Here is a 17,549-nt window from a genome sequence, read left to right as displayed (position 1 = left end):
CTGGGATTCCCATTTTCCTAAATCTAAGATGTCATTGGTTGTATAGTGAGCCAATATTTTAAGTACCAATAAGAAAAAATGCAGCCAAGGAAATTATGATACACCTTTTTTAAGATGTACCCTGATTTCAGAGATGTCAAAATGTAAAAATAATAGGCATCTCAAAAATAATAAAAAAAATACGATTCTGATAAGAAAATTCATCCAAGTCACACAGCCAGTTGGTAGCTGCAGCAAAGACAAGCCACTGTCCACCAAAAATTCATGTTCCCCGTCCACAGCATGGAGTTCCTACTGAGAAATGGCTCTCCGGCCAGAAACTATGCTTTCCACCTTTCAGAGTTCTGACCAATAGAATGTGAACACAACTGATATAGTCAGTTCCAGTCCAAAGAGGTAGAGAAGCACGAGTACTTTCTTCATTCTCTCTCTCATCCCATCTACCATTTATTGATGCTTAGGATGATCTTAGAAACTACCTGTTGAAAATGGCAAAGCCTCTGTGTCAGCCTGGGTTCCTGAATGACTGCAAGGAACAAAGCCCTGCCTGTACCCCCAAACCACTGTGCCAAATAGGGATGCCACACTTGTTTGACACGAGCAATAAGTAAACTTTTATTTTATTAAGCCACTGTAATCCGAGGCTAGTGTTACCTCAACTAGAATTATTTCATATAATACAGTGGCAGAATTAGAATTTGAATGTCCGGTTCCAAGAGCACAGGTTCGAGATTCAAGACAAGAGTTTGAACCATAGCTCCACCAGTTCTTAGACTAGAGTCCATGAACTTGGGCAGTCGTTTAACCTATGGATCAAGTTTGTCATCCAGAATGGTATGAAAATAAAAGGCACCTCATAGACTGTTCTCAGGATTAAATGAGAAAATGCATGCAAAATGCACAGACCATCCAAGAGTTAGCACTCCCTGAATGCTGGTTGTTATTACACTTGCTGTCATTGTTAATCATTAGCTTCCTTTCATACCTAGCTGCAAATCGCCAAGTGTGCTTTTAATGTAAATCTCTTCTACAGATAGAAAGTGCAATTCCTCTGAAGAAAGTCCGCCTTCAGCTTAAGAGCCTGAGGAAGTTTCTGTTCCAAACTTTAAAAAGTTAAAAAAAACTTTTTTTCTGTTACCATGCCTTGAGGGAATGATGAATAGAGAAAATATGAAGGTATGTTTGTTGTATGATATTTCAAACACCAGTTTCACTTTATTGCTTACATAAAAATAGCACTTTATTTTTTCATTTCACAATATTATAAGGAATAAAAAGAAAATAGGATAAAAAACTTACCCTTTGTTTTTCATTTGAACCCTTTTTATTGGTCTCTTTTCTACTTTCATCTTCATACACTAGAACAAAGTCGATTCTTCGCTGACCATCATTAAAAAAGAGGGAGTCAGATTTTCCATTAAATTCTTCCTGTGTGGAATAGAAAAATAAATTTTAATATAGTTTTTTGAAAAGTGCCAATTTATAAGTGTTTATTTTCTAGCTTTAATAGGTACATCAGTATGTTTACAGAGAAAGAGAAATAAATCCATAACTAGTTACTTGACCAAGAGGGCATGGTCACATGATCTTTGCAAGCATAGTCTGTTCTTGGTGAAAGAAGTCCTTAAATTGAGCAGGTTAGCATTATTCTACAAATGTGTGGGAAAGTATCAGCATTATGAATGTAACACAGTTATCCCAGAATTATGCCCACCTGGATGAGCAAAAGGAGTATCAAGTTTGGAAATGAACACAGTAACCAGAGATGCCTATCTGAAGGACCAAAGTTCATTTAACAAGAGAAAAAAATCTAAGACAAAGCACTGTTTATGAAAATCTCATCCTACCTTTGCCACCTTTTCATGAATTTTCATGACTTCTCTCTGAACCCCATCACTTTATAGAAAGTATCATTTTATAACCTTAAACAAATGCCAGAAAATGCTTTGATACACACAAAAGATACACTGGTCATTGGTATTTGTCCCCAAATCCACACAAGATAATCCCTCACTCCTAGCAAAAAACAAGAAAACAAACAAAAATGCCAGCAACAAGAACAAATAAATGAGCCTTTAATTTAAAGCTTAAAAGCCTTATGGCGTAAAAACAAAGTCATAATGGCAGAACACAGACCTAATACAGTTTACAACAATCTCTATTACCTTAGGGATTTGGATAGAATTGTTTTAATTTGCTCTAAGGAAAGGCCTGAGTTTGTGTTTCTCACACAGCTGGTCAGACTGCTTATGTGAATGTTGTCGTTTAAGAATCGGAATAAAAAAAAAAAAAAAAAGAATCGGAATATTTTTTTAACTGATAAGTAATACTTTGCAATTTTTTTCCATTAAAAGTCATGGGGAGGTTGCATTTTGCAGTCATTTGGTGGAACCCCTTAATCATTAAATGTGATTAATTCTTCTCTTCATTCAGCATCAGTTAGTACTATACAAATCACCTTATTTTACCGCCACCCGTTTCCCATTTTCTTCACACTTTTGAGAAGATGTATCTTTTTGCTAAACATATACAAACTGATACTTGTCCCTCCTTTCCTCTTTTCCACCACAGAGCAGCTAAACAGTGTGACTTGGCCTGAGACCTTTCCCAGCCAGGGTGCTGAGGGGCCAGAAAAACAGACACATGAGTGTACCAGGCTGAGGCTACCACCCAATTCTTTTATTTCCAATTTCAGCTCTTTAAAACCAGTAAACTTTAAGAGTATTTAAAGCTAGACAAGACACAGAAAACAGGCTTACGGTTACCAAAGGGGAAAGGGTGGGCGGGATAAATTAGGACATATACACACTACTATATATAAAATAGATAACCAACAAGGACCTACTGTATAGCACAGGGAACTCTACTCAGTATTTTATAACAATCTATAAAGGAAAAGAATCTGAAAAAGAACATATATATATATCACTGAATCACTGTGCTGTACATCTGAAAATAACACCGTAAACCAACTATATTTCAATTAAAAATAATTAATTAATTACTTTTAAAATACATTTTAAAAAAAGCTATACAAAAATGCTAAGGCCTGTCGTTTTCATTTCAGCCATGGAGTTCTTTGAGGCCCCTCTCTTCAATTTCTCTTCCTTTCAGTGAAGATGTTACTATTGGTGACAACCTGGGCAGTTGCTAGAGGAAAACCGTATGGAGAGGAAAAAACTATGAGGCCGAGGGGAAGTGGAGGAAGGTGAAATATAGTCACGAAAACCTGGTCCTTATTACAGACGTCCGAACCGTGTACAAAGCAGCTTGCTCTCTGGAGCCCACATTCTGCTGCCTTTCTTTGGTGGCGTCCGACAGGAGCTCACTGAAGTCACGTTCTGAAGAATGAGGCCTGGAGTGAGAACCACATCTGCACACGGCTCCAGGCATTCCTCCCCACACAGCCCTTGCTCAGCCACACGGGCTGGCAGCAAGCTCCCAGATAATCTGGTCTGTACGCACGTCTCTCCTGTATGATAGAAGACCATGGCCTTTTGTTGGAGGAAAACACCACTGGCTTGACGAGAGTTGTCTGTATGAAATAACTAGGTCAGACTCTGATATGGTATTATTAGAATGCAATGCCGGGGGAAAGAGTGCCAACTTCGTACGGCTGTGAAATCCAGGTTTCCCATCTCTTGGCAGAAAACATTCCACTAGGTGACTGGGAAGAGAGGGGAGAAACAAAACGCTGGGCTAGAAAGAATATCTAACAAACAAGGCAACTAGCCCAAATAGAAAAGACTCAACTATGAACAAAACAGTACTGTTTGGAAAAAAAAAAAAAAGGCTGGATTTTTCCGTTATAAGTTCCACTATAGGCCTGACTCATCCAACAGGTATTGAAATGACAAAAAAACTAAAAAAAAATTCAAAAAAAATCCTCTTCTAAAGTTTTGAAGTTTTAATAGTTTCCTAGGATAAATATTGATAATCTTCTTCAAAATGACTGATTATTCACAGATGGATTATTCTAGTCCTGACCTCTCAAAATCTACTCAAAATTTTATCTTTAGTCTTTTCTACCAAATCAAATGGCACCAAGATGAAATACAAAAAACCCCTGAAACCCAATCTTTCCTGTTCAGCAGCTTAAGTTTAAAAACACTTTAAGAGATGGTTTAAAATTTATCAGGTCAAATCATTTTAGAGATTGGAGCTTACGTATGGTTACTGACTTCCCCACTAGGAAACTTATTAATTCTTATACTCATCAGAGTAACTTATCGTTACCCTGAGGGTCTTAGGCAAATGTCTTTAATGCCAAGGAAGTGAGCAGAGTCTCTAGCTGTTAATACTTCTTTCTTCCTGGAAAAAATATCAAGTAAATTTCTAATTACAGTTTAGAGTCTATAATATGTTTTATTTGTTCATAGCCATTGCCCTCTCTGGTTCCGAGGACACTAGATTCCACCAATTTAGCATCCATTTACTCATTTGCAGCAATCTGACCCAAAGCTGTACTTAAAGACTGCGGTGGTTAAAAAGACTATCCATGTTCATTTGTCATTATATCAAAATAAACAAAAACAATGCTGCCAACCATTGCAGAAGAGTGACCTGACCACCTTTGTCTTTAACCGTTGGCTTTGACATTTCACACTTGGGAAGAGAGACGTGCTTCGTCTGAGCAAGGGGAGGTCTGAGAAATAAGCTCCTGGCAGAGTAGTATAGGAGAGAAGGAGTAAGAAAGGTTGGGTGTAATGTACCCAAGTGATGTTTTCCAGGTCTCCCTGCTCTCAGCTGGCTTCTTTCCTCCTTCTATTTGTAGGGCATCTCCTTCAACAAAAGAGTCCAAAGGGCTCTTTTAACCAAATCAGGATAAAAATGCAAGCAGCAAAATTACGCTGCCAGAATTTGTGGATTCAACCAACGTCAGACTAAAAAAAAAAAAAATTACAGAAAGTTCCAAAAAGCAAAGCTTGAATTTGCCCTGTGCCAACAACTATTCACATGATATTTACATTGTATTCACAACTATTTATATAGCCTTTACATTGTACTAGGTAGTATAAGTAATCTAGAGATGATCAAAGGACATGGGAGGATGTGTATACATTATATGCAAATACTACACCATCTTATACAAGGGACTTGAGCATCCAAAGACTTTGGTAACCGCCCTGTGAATACCAAGGGATGACTGAAATTACTTGGTAGGAAAACTTCTCATAAGTTATCTGGATTTTCCTTGAACAGGAGCTTGGGGTACATGAAGGGTCACATGATGATTACATGATGGTGAGGCTTGTCTTCTGGATGGAGAAAGAAGGGCCAGGGAAGGAGAGGATCTGGGGAAACAGCTGCCTGGGTGGAACTGCTCCATGGCATTTAGGTCACTTAGAGATGAGCAGCTCAGCTAACTAAGCACTCTCCTGGAATCCCTGGCGTCAGCACTTGGTGAGTCCAGGAAAGAACTTGCTGCTCAACATGTGCCCAAACTCACACTTCTCAAGCGTCCTCAAATAAACCCTGCAAAATCAAGATTGGAAGTCCCATTTCACAATAGAGGCATCTACTCCTAGAGTTTAAAATGCAAATTTTAAATGATTTGTCCAAGATCTGGATACAAAGCAATCAGTTTGGGATCTTTGCTCAAACTCTCGTTTATGTGTAAGGATGTTGGAAACTTGCCTTAGACGGCAAGTGATATTATCTGATTGTATCAGATTAAAAAATTCTAGAGAATTTCCAAACAGTTTATTCCTGCCCTGTTAGGGCTGTCATTTACTATGAGATTAGAGAGTATTCCAGGCTTATTTGGATTAATGGTCTCAACCTCTACAGAAAGCAGGACACAAAAAGTCTTATTGTCTAACAATGATAGCTGAGGAATTACACTATGAAAAATAAACAATATCAAAACACTCACATAATTAAAGAGCAACTGATATGTGAATGTGGAAAACACATGAGGCTCTCTGCGGTCTTTAAGACTAGCAAAACAAAGTAGTTAATTCCAGGAAGAACACAACAAGAAAAAAAAAAAAAAACTTTAATTATAGCAAAAAACTAAAGTGAAAATATAGGATTTTCTATTTTTCAGTAAATCTTGAATCCCTGTATATCGCAAGTTTTAGGGAAACAAAAGTTTAGAGGCAAGAGCCTTTATGTAAATATTTACATCCCATGAAATATAGAACATAATGAAAATTTATTTATATGCCATGCAGTTTATAAATGAGATATATTCTGGTGTTTTCCCTAACTGTAGCAGAGTCCAGGCAGGTTCAAGGCGTAAGAGATAGCGGAACATTTTTTTCTTTACAAAGTGTGCAAAATTACTGCAAGGGATAGCAGAGACTACATCATTTTTTTTTTTTTTTTTTTTTTTTGCATTGGCAGGAGGATTCTTTTTTTTTTTTTTTTTAATGGGGATGATGTTATTTATTTATTTATTTATTTTTGGCCGTGTTGGGTCTTTGTTTCTGTGCGAGGGCTTTCTCTAGTTGCGGCGAGCGGGGGCCACTCTTCATCGCGGTGCGCGGGCCTCTCACTATCGCGGCCTCTCTTGTTGCGGAGCACAGGTTCCAGACGCGCAGGCTCAGTAGCTGTGGCTCACAGGCCTAGTTGCTCCGCGGCATGTGGGATCCTCCCGGACCAGGGCTCGAACCCGTGTCCCCTGCATTAGCAGGCAGATTCTCAACCACTGCGCCACCAGGGAAGCCCGAGACTATATCAATTTTTATTCCTTTTATTCAGATCACCTCCTCAGCCTGTAAGAACACTTGATAGTGAGAAAATGCAAAGTACAAAGAAAAATGCCAAGAACTGCAGGCATGGAAGCCTGAACGCTGAAGGTAGAAAGATTACTATTATGAGAAGCAGGGGTGGGAGAAAAGGAAGTAACACGTTAGTACCAGGGATAAGGAGAAGTACACGGATGCACAAGGGCGCCGCACAGGAAGTCAGCTCAGCCAATCGCGTGTTGGGGGATATGCGTGCGAGTGTCTTTGACGGGGCGTTCAAGAATGTGTTGGCGGGAAAGAAGCGCAGTGGAAAAGCTGCTCATTCAAGGTGGAGGTGTATCTAGAAGTGAGGATTCCAAGTCTGTTAGAGAGTCCAAGAACACCCCTTGTTGGTGACTCTGTGACAATCAGGGTAAACTTAGGAGTGACCCAGAATAATATTTGTACAAATCACACTGTCTCCTTCCCCACTCTGTTAAACACACTATCAGCTTCTGAAGGCCAATGTCCGGGTCTTGTTCACCCTGAGTTCTCTGCTGAGCCTTTGCATTTAGCAGGAGCTTGGTTTGCTTTTTTCTTAGGAAAATATATCTTTTTTTTTTTTCTGATGATAAAAGTAATATATACTCAATACAAAAAAAATTCTGAAGATACACGGAAGTATAAAGGAATAAATAAAAGTCATATGTAATCCCATCTCCCAGAGATGAGCCGAGCTTCTTAATATTTTGGACCTCTCTCTCTCACGCACACACAAACACACATGCACGTTCACTAAAATGATACCATACTATACGTACTGTTCTAAAAACACCCATCACAGCCATTTTTCTAGCTTGAGAAAAAGCTCTGCACCATCGTGTTTAGTAGTTGCAATATCATTTAGTCAAACAGTTCCTCCACTGATGAACATATAAGTTCTTTCCAATTTGTTGCTTTTATAAACACTGCTGCAAGGAGCATCTTTACACATATGTATCTGTGCACATGTTCAATTACTATTTTCTTAGGCTAAATTCTAGAAGCAGATTTTAAGGGACCTAGCCTTTTAGAGGTTTTTTGATATAAATGTTGCTAAACTGTCGTCCAAAATATTTATAAAAATGAACACTTCCAACAGCAGAGTATGAAAGTGCCTTTCCCTCACTGGATTTCACTCTTATTCACTTTTCCCATGAGAGTTAAAATACCTTTTTTTTTCATCTGCACCTTTTAATTAGAGAGCACTAACATTTTTATGGGTACTGCCCAATTGAATTAATGCTTTTCTGAAATGCCGATTACTATTCTTGACCCAACTGAACTATCTTATTATTTAATCCCTTCTCAGTAGATTCTCTTGGTTTTTACTCGTGAGATTCTAAAGACCATGCTGGCAAAGGAGCAAGTGGGTGAATGGTAATACAGAAGCAGCCCATACGGTTACTTCCCAAAAGGAAAAGACAGAAATACTCTAGGGCACTGTCTACCAACCCTACGCTCAACAATGTTGACGTGTTTTTGGAAATGTAGACATTTAACTGGAATGTGTGATACTAGTTTGAGAAGGTCACTGCCCCCTGGACATACTTTCCAATACAGTTTACATGCTCCTTGTGTAACTACCAAATATTAGTATATATTTTGACTCATAATTTTTTAGAATATAGAACTTACTGCTGATTTAGTTTATAAATGATTTCTGTTGCAAGTTTAAAACTGATGTACAAATTCTTTTTTTTTTTTTAATTTATTTTTGGCTGCGTTGAGTCTTCATTGTTGCACAGGCTTTCTCTAGCTGCGGCGAGCAGGGGCTACTCTTCAATGCAGTGCTCGGGCCTCTCATTGTGGTGGCTTCTCTTGTTGTGGAGCACGGGCTCTAGGCGCACGGGCTCAGTAGTTATGGTGCACGGGCTTAGTTGCTCCGTGGCATGTGGGATCTTCCCGGACCAGGGCTCAAACCCGTGTCCCCTGCATTGACAGGCGGATTCTTAACCACTGTGCCACCAGGGAAGCCATGATGTACAAATTCCTAAAAAAATCGTCTTGCTGAGGGAGGAGATATGGGGATATATGTATGTGTATAGCTGATTCACTTTGTTATAAAGCAGAAACTAACACACCATTGTAAAGCAATTATACTCAATAAAGATGTTAAAAAAAAAGAAATTAAAACCGAAAAAAAAAATCGTCTTGCTAATTTATATTTGTAAATGGCTATAAGTAGTTTCCAAATAGTGGAACTGGCTATTTTCAGTCATTTCCCACCAAAAATAGATGTAGTTCATTTATAAATAGTATTAGATTGTGCCATGAAAATGCTGCTGCTGCTTCTTTGTCTTTTTTTTTTTTCTTTTTTTAATACTCATGAGGGAATGTTCACATACCAATGGCTTCCTGATTTGGTATATGCATTTTGCCTTTGTTTCCCTTTGCCTGTGTAAAAATAAACTCTAGAGTTCTATTATTAGAACATCACGTTTCAAACACAGGGTGAGGGTGGAGGCATAATGCCTCAGGCATAATTATTGTTAAATATTTCCCTCTAGCCTGTGCCAAGGAAGCAGTAGTTTTAGCAAACAGAGTTCTCATATGTTTTTAAATATTATATTCTTAAAATTTATGAACCAGGCTAGAGGAAATATGAAAATAGAACTTTGAAATGACCTTTAAAATAAAGCTTCCATAAAAGGAGTTAAGTAACCAGGGAAGATAATAAGCTTTCTATTGCAGGAAGATTCTTAGTTTGGAGCCTTCTCAGAGAGGATGGACTCTGAGTGAACTTTTCCTTAAACCCACAGTTAGCTGGGATTGGGATTTGCATTAGCATGACTTCAAACTTGTTTTGCTTTCCTGTTTTCCCACAGGTGGTACACCATTTTGAAAACTTTTGTTTAGCTTTCCTTAAAGGTGATCTGCAGAAAAGAAGAAGAACAAGTAAAGAAAAGGAAAAGAAAAGGAAAAATGTGAAAAGGCCTATAGTGGTTGTTTTCTTACTTTCCCTTTTCTAGAAGAAGCCATCATCTGCTTGCACTGTTCTCAGCTGGTAGTGGTAACACTGGTGAAAGAAATCTGGGTGAGATTAAGCTGTAAGACATTCCCAATGAAGTCAGGAATGATAAAGTGATGGATGTGATGAAACAAGACAAGTGGTGCAAGAGGACGTTTGTGAGGGAATGGCTATCCTCTTGGAGGCTGACCTCTTAAGGTTTCGATATCCCCAAAGTGTCTTGCTTTGTTTTAATATTGAATTATGGATTTAACATCAATCCATTTACCTTAAATTTTTTTGAACCTATTAGCATTTTCAGTTTGTATCATCTCCTGAGGAAGAATGTGCAGTAGGTTTTCCACACAGGCAAGATGGTTGTCCTAAATGACATTTTTCAATCTTTAAGAAACAGTTCCCAATCTCATATTCTGGAATCAGAACCAAAATAATATTGCTACAACCAAATCCTGCATGACTTAATGGACTTTCACACTATTGCATCTACACAAGCTCCTTAGACTAAAGGAACAATAATTTTAGCTTGACTTCATAACCATAGGTTTCCTTCCACCTACCCTCTTGTTCCTCTTAATTAATCTTATTTCAATAGCATATTTATTTTCAGTTTTTGGAAAATTAAATGGTTATGACTCAAAATTATTAACTGGTAGTTCCCATTCACCAAATCCATAACTGTGAACTGCCCCTTTTTCTTAGTCACCTGAGTTGCATGGGGCCTGGGTTACCAGTCCCTGAGATTTCATGCTTTGAATGAAAGCCAATCTCACAAAATGTGATTATGATCTGAGAATAAACAGAAAAGGGAGTTTCAAGATATTGCTCTTCAGACTGTTGAGCTGAAGAAGACACATAAGGTATAACTGAGGGCGTAACTAAGGTAACAAGTGTTCAGCTCCTTACTGGGCTCCTGTGTAATTCTTCTTCTTCAGACTCCCTCAGAGTTACAATCCATCATTCCCAGAGAGCTCTTCATCTTTCACAGGAGGTTTCCATTTGCCATCTAAGAACTGCCCTGAGTTATTTTCAGCCTCTCAGAGTTTGCAGGACAAGTGTCCTGTCATCAACTGTGACTCCCCTGTCGGACTGTTATATGTCCCCATATGTGCCTTGGTCATAATCTCAGACCACTTCTCTAGGAATTGATGTTTGCAACCTCATTCAAAGCAAGAAGAAGAAAAACAAATCAGAGCATCTAGTGCCCAGCAAAGCAAAGGATTGTGACAACTCCTATCAGTTGGTTAATGCCTTATAAAGATGTTACTTTTCCTCTTGAAACTCAAGAAGCAGTTTACAAGAATGGCTGTTCCTTGTGGTATCAAAATGAGGATGCAGAGGTGTTTCCAAAACAAAATTTAAAAAACCAAGTGACTCATTTAAAACAATGGCACAGGGCTTCCCTGGTGGCGCAGTGGTTGAGAGTCTGCCTGCCAGTGCAGGGGACACGGGTTCGAGCCCTGGTCTGGGAAGATCCCACATGCCGCGGAGCAACTGGGCCCGTGAGCCACAACTACTGAGCCTGCGCGTCTGGAGCCTGTGCTCCGCAACAAGAGAGGCCGCGATAGTGAGAGGCCCGCACACCGCGATGAAGAGTGGCCCCCGCTTGCCGCAACTGGAGAAAGCCCTCGCAAAGAAACGAAGACCCAACGCAGCCAAAAATAAATAAAATTAAAAAAACAAACAAAAGAAAAACAATGGCACAAAAATGTGACTACAGATAATAAATAACACCTTAAAAAATCCTCCTCCTATCAATTATTGGGAATTTTCAAGAAATAAAATGCTCTGAGGAAATAAGTTTTCAGATGAACTTTATGCTAATTAAAAGGTTACTTCAACCTTTCTGTGCTCAAAATTTTCTCAAATATAGTACATAATATTTTTTGATTTCTTAAAGAGAGGATATTGAACATAATTACTACTAGTATTACTACTACTACTACTACTACTACTACTACTACTACTACTACTACTACTACTGCTCTTATTAAAAAAGTAAAAATGAAGAGAGCCCCAAATAAGAACAAAGAACATGGGTTTTGGTATCTGGCAGAGCTAGGTTCAAATCACAACTCTGTCGCATATAACTAGCTGTGTGCCTTTGTGTATATATTTCATCTCTTTAAACTGAATTTATTCACCTGTAAAAGGGGGAAATCATAGAAAGAAATGCAGGATTATTGCGAAGATTGAGATGATGCATGTAAAGGAATAGCACAGAGCCTAGAACATAGTAAAAGCTCAATAAATGTGAGCTTTTGGTGTTCTCTATTTTAACATGAAACAGTTCTTCATTGATAACTAGCCGTGTTAAGTGCATTCACATACTTTATAATCATTAGGAACTTTCACCTGCATCTTGCTTTTTCTCTCTGCCATTACTCAGATTATAAGGAGTCACTTCTTTTGTTATCAATCTACCACTCTTTAATAGGTATTCCACTACCCTTTTATTTACTGCTTATATCTGCTTTGAATTGGGCAACCAGATTAACTGAATCTGTTGAGATTCTTTGAAATTAAGCCTTGGTGCTTTGGTTTTGGATGTCAGAGGCTTTTTAGCTTTCTTCAGGTTCTGAGTAAACTGTGATTGAAGCAAAGGGTCCCATCCCAGAAATGAATAAAATATGGTAAGGGTGAATACATTATCCCCCTTCCCCCAATCTCTTTCAAAAGAGGTCTTATGACATCTGGCATCAAACAGAATGAAAATAATAAGATTAATGAATTATAAATTAAGATAGAGATAAAAAAAAGAATGAAATTTTGCCATTTGCAACAACATGGATGGACTTGGAGGGTATTAAGCTAAGTGAAGTAAGTCAGACAGAGAAAGACCAACACTGTATGATATCACTTATATGTGAAATCTAAAAATACAACAAACTAGTGAATATAACAAAAAAGAAACAGACTCATAGATACAGAGAACAAATTAGTGGTTACCACTGCGGAGAGGGAAGGAGGGAGGGGGCAAGATAGGGGTAGGGGATTAAGAGGTACAATTATGTATAAAATAAATAAACTACAAGGGTATATTGTACAAAACAGGGAATATAGCCAATATTTTATAATAACTATAAATGGAGTATAGCCTTTAAAAATTGTGAATCGCCTGTGTTGCACACCTGTAACATATTATACTGTACACCAACTATACCTCAATTTAAAAATAAATAAATAAATAGAGATGGAGAATCAGGGCCAGAGAAAGTAGGAGGAAGAAATGTACTAACCATTGGGACAATTGCAGTTGTTGTGATTTGAACATGACATTGGCACAAGGCCTCCTGGCAGCAGGGCAAAAAGGAAATGTGTTCAATGATACAGTCCTTGTTATCAGAAAAAAAGGAAGCATTCTGATTTTGGGGGGAGGAAAAAGTTTCATGTGAGACCTTTTACAGAAACACCCAGTTTTTGTCCATTTCCCTAACAGACAATGACCTTGGCAAGGAACTGGGGTTATAAAATATAATACACTGGTAACCTTTGACTTTTTAGTCTTTAGTTCTCATACTGCTTCTACCTTTGAAGCAATTAGTCTGCATTTCACTGTTACATCTATTGCTATCACCCTAGTCTGTGCTCTTGACCTTCACTAATTAGATTACAATTAATATCCCAATCCGCCTGCTTGCATCCAGTTGTCCTGTTTGCCAATCCAATTTATACATATATACATATGGATGTTCCTAAATCAACATGTTCAACTCACAGGATTCAAAAACCTTCAGTTTCTCCGAGTGCCCTCTGGAGAAAGTGCAAACTTTTCAGATAGGTATTCAGATGTTTCATAATCTGATTATATCCCACATTTTATTCACCATCACTCCCCATTCCTAACTCTCCAACCCCACCATGCTTTCTCAACAGCGTTTGACTGTATCATGCTGCTTCCTGCCTCTCCTCCTTTGCGCACATGATTTCCCCTCCTGAAACTACTACCCTTTCTCTTTCCCACCTATCCAAATCTTAATTCTCCTCCGAGGTCTAGCTCAGTTCTTCTCTCATGCAGCCTTCCTAACAACTGGGTTCATGTTTCTTCTTCCCTCACCAGACTACTGTCTGTACCAATGGATGTGTGTTCTGTGGACCTCCGGGGATTCCTAAGACCGTTTCAGGGGGGCCCATGAGGTCACAAACATTTTTATAATAATACTAAGATGTTATTCCTTTTTCTCATTGTGTTAACATCTGCAATGATGGTACAGAAGCCACGGTGGGTAAAAACTTCCAGCATCTTAGCACAACTCAGCAGTGGCACCAAACTATACGAGTCATCATCGTATTGTTCACCACCACTTACTCACAGTAAAAAAAGTCCCTTCACTTAGGAATGCTCTTGATGAAGCTGTAACAATTACTAACATTATTAAATCTTGACCCTTGAGTACCTGGATTTTTAATATTCTGTGTGAAGAAATGGAAGTACCCATAAAGTACTTCTGCTGCACATCAAAGTATGATGGTGGTCTTGAGGAAAAGTGCCGTGCAATTTTTGAGTTGTCAATTTTATTCATAGACACCACTTTTACCTGACAGACAGCTGACACAAAATTCAGTTATACAAGCTTGAGTATTTGGCAGATATTTTCCCGAAAATGAACAAAGTGAAACTGTCGTTTCAAGGAAAACAACTAACAATATTTATTGCTAATGATAAAATTCGAGCTTTCAAGCAAGTATATATTAGAATTTAAGACACCTTGTGTTTGCCACTGGGAACTTGATAGCTTCCCAATATTCAATGGCTTTTCTGATGAGATTGATGATATGGAGATTGGAGGTGTGTTAACAAATGTATTTTTTTCATATTGTATAATGAAATGGGTCAACATTTGTAAGAGCTACTTAACTCAATGAACCAATATTTTCCAACTGCCCTATGCACGGTGATAAAGATCATGCTTGGGTAAAGATTCAGTCAAAATGCAAGACAGATTCCCTGCCCCCCGCCACCCCTATATTGACCCTCCCTCCTTCCCTCTCCCCACTGGTAACCACTAGTCTGTTCTCTATATCTGTGAGTCTGCTTCTTTTTTGTTTTATTCACTAGTTTGTTGTACTTTTTAGATTCCACATATAAGTGATAGCATACAGTATTTGTCTTTTTCTGTCTGACTTATTTCACTTAGCGTAATGCCATCCAAGTCCATCCATGTTGCTTCCACACCCTGGCAATTGTAAAAAATGCTGCTGTGAACACTGGGGTGCATGTATCTTTCCGAATTACTGTTTTTGTTTGTTTCGGATTTATACCCAGGAGTGGAATTGCTGGGTTACATGGAAGTTTTTTGAGGACCCTCCACACTGTTTTCCACAGTGGCTGCACCAAGTTACATTCCCACCAACAGTGCAGGAGGGTCCCTTTCTCCACATCCTCGCCAACATTTGTTATTTGTGTTCTTTTTGATGACAGCCGTTCTGACAAGTGTGAGATGATCTCTCATTGTGGTTTTGATTTGCATTTCCCTGATGATTAGCAATGTTGAGCATTTTTTCACGTGCCTGGACAGCTATTTGTAAAAGAATGAACTTAGAACATTCTCTAACACCACATACAAAAATAAACTCAAAATAGATTAAAGACCTAGATGTAAGACTGGATACTATAAAACTCCTAGAGGAAAACATAGGCAGAACACTTTTTGACATAAATCGCAGCAATATCTTTTTGGATCCGTCTGCTAAAGCAAAGGAAACAAAAGCAAAAATAAACAAATGGGGCCTAGTTAAACTTTAAAAAGCTTTTGCAAGGAACAACCTACTGAATGGAGAAGGTCTTTGCAAATGACATGACCGGTAAGGGGTTAATATCCAACATATATAAACAGCTCATACAACTCAACATCTAAAAACAAACAATCCAACTAAAAAGTAGGCAGAAGAACTGAATAGATATTTTTCCAAAGAGCAAATGCAAAAGACCAACAGCACGTAAAAGATGCAAGAAAGGTTTTTAATACACAAAAGTTCACTGAAACGGTTTTGCATTCCACATCACAAGCAATCTTTAAGAAACTACCAGTTGTTAAGTTTTAATGTGGTTTCAAAGAAGAATATCGACAATTACCTGAAAAGGCTTTAAAATACTCCCCTCTTTTCTACCTACCTATCTGTGTAAGGCTGTATCTATTTCACATAGTTCAACCAAAACAACATATTGCAACTTTTAACTGAAGTTAAAAGAAGCGAATAGAAGAATCAGCTGTCTTCTCTTAAAGAGATCTGTAAAATACATAAAATAATGCCACCCTCTCACTAATGTTTTTGTTTTAGAAAAGTCACTTTTCATAAAGTATTTATTTTAATGTATACTGAGTTTATTATTGGTTATGTTTAAATGAATTAATATTTTTTTCAGTTTTAAGTTATAATACTATCAATATCTAATATTGATAGGTATATCCACATAAAAATGCTCTTTGGAGTCAATACTTTATTAAGGGTATGAAGTGTAAGAGTAGGGCTTCCCTGGTGGCTCAGTGGTTGAGAATCTGCCTGCCAGTGCAGGGGACACGGGTTCGAGCCCTGGTCTGGGAAGATCCCACATGCCGCGGAGCAACTGGGCCCGTGAGCCACAACTACTGAGCCTGAGCGTCTGGAGCCTGTGCTCCGCAACAAGAGAGGCCGCGATAGTGAGAGGCCCGCGCACCGCGATGAAGAGTGGCCCCCGCTTGCCACAACTAGAGAAAGCCCTCGCACAGAAACAAAGACCCAACACAGCCATAAATAAATAAATAAAAAACAAATACTTTAAAGTGTAAGAATATAAAAAGTTTAGAACTGCTGTTCTACAGCATTCATTTTAGCTCTTAATTTTGCATTATATAAATTGTAATAGTATGATACAATATACATAGTATGATGTCATCTATTTTTATGTATACATACTATAATTTTAATTGGATTATAATAATGAAAGAAAAAAACTGTTTTTAACCTATAATACCTAGGGAAGTAAGACAACAGATACTTGCTGAACTGACTTGAGATAACATATTCAAGTCAGAGGGTTTAACAGAACCATTTTATTCAAGTTCTACAAAGGTTCAGTCTTGTCAGTTTCCAAAGGCTGTTTCACATGGTCTGGAAAATTTAAGACCACACTCCACCCCAATGCGGTTGTCTGTTACTATATTACATTAACATTTTGAATGGCTATACTGTTCCATCAAAGTAAAGTATTTTCCCCCGATCTCTGCACCTGTAGCTCCCACTTCCTAGAATCTCCCTCTCTCCCTCTTCCATGGCTCACGCCACAAAGAGGTGTGACCTCTTTATGATCTCCTGACCTTGCTGGTAGCTTAGGTCTCCCTCTCACATTCTCTCAGAGCAGCTCATACTCGTCTTTAAAGGTCACCTCTCACAATTTTAATTGTCTAATTATTTATGTAATTATTTGATTAATGTCTGTCTCACTAGACTATATGCCCCAAGGGATATTTCAATGAAATTTCTCAATTGTACCTACTTAACAGGGTTATAGAAATATTAACTAGATAAATATTATTTAATAAATCAACTGAAATTAATTAACCCTTTATCCTATGACATTTAGTAATATGATAGCTAAAGCAACAGGGGGGAAATTCCATTACACATCACAGAAGAAACGAATTGGTGTGATTTCTGTTTTTAAAGGAACTGCTCAGAGAGTAGATCATGGGTGGCACAAGTGGGAATGGGGAGATGGGAGAGTCCAGGGAAGAAAGGTGGCGGCCTATTCTCAGGGGGGAGCAACAGACATGAGGAGAAAGGGACAGGCTGAATCAGGTTGGAAATAAGGGTTCGGGAGGATTCTCAGGTTTCCGGCTTGAGCCCCTGAGAGGATGGAGATTATATTTACCAAAATTCAGAAAACTGGA

General features: G+C 38.3%; 1 protein-coding gene and 1 long non-coding RNA gene across 3 annotated transcripts in view; one reads left to right on the top strand and one right to left on the bottom strand.

Annotated features, from left to right (window-relative positions):
- Window positions 1–17,549, bottom strand: part of ANO6 (anoctamin 6) — a 219,760-nt gene that overhangs the window by 96,642 nt on the left and 105,569 nt on the right. For both annotated transcript variants that reach the window (XM_082349376.1, XM_082349377.1), the window contains one exon: window positions 1,300–1,428. In XM_082349376.1, coding sequence (XP_082205502.1) covers window positions 1,300–1,428 — 129 coding nt within the window. The remainder of the gene's footprint in view (window positions 1–1,299; window positions 1,429–17,549) is intronic.
- Window positions 1–17,549, top strand: part of LOC309608886 — a 542,507-nt gene that overhangs the window by 422,744 nt on the left and 102,214 nt on the right. The gene's annotated exons all lie outside the window — the stretch shown is intronic.

The sequence above is a fragment of the Balaenoptera borealis genome, assembly GCF_965194805.1.
Source record: "Balaenoptera borealis genome assembly, chromosome: 13".
Lineage (NCBI taxonomy): Eukaryota > Metazoa > Chordata > Mammalia > Artiodactyla > Balaenopteridae > Balaenoptera > Balaenoptera borealis.
Note: the sequence above shows the minus strand (reverse complement) of the source record. Positions and strands in the feature narration are given on the sequence as shown.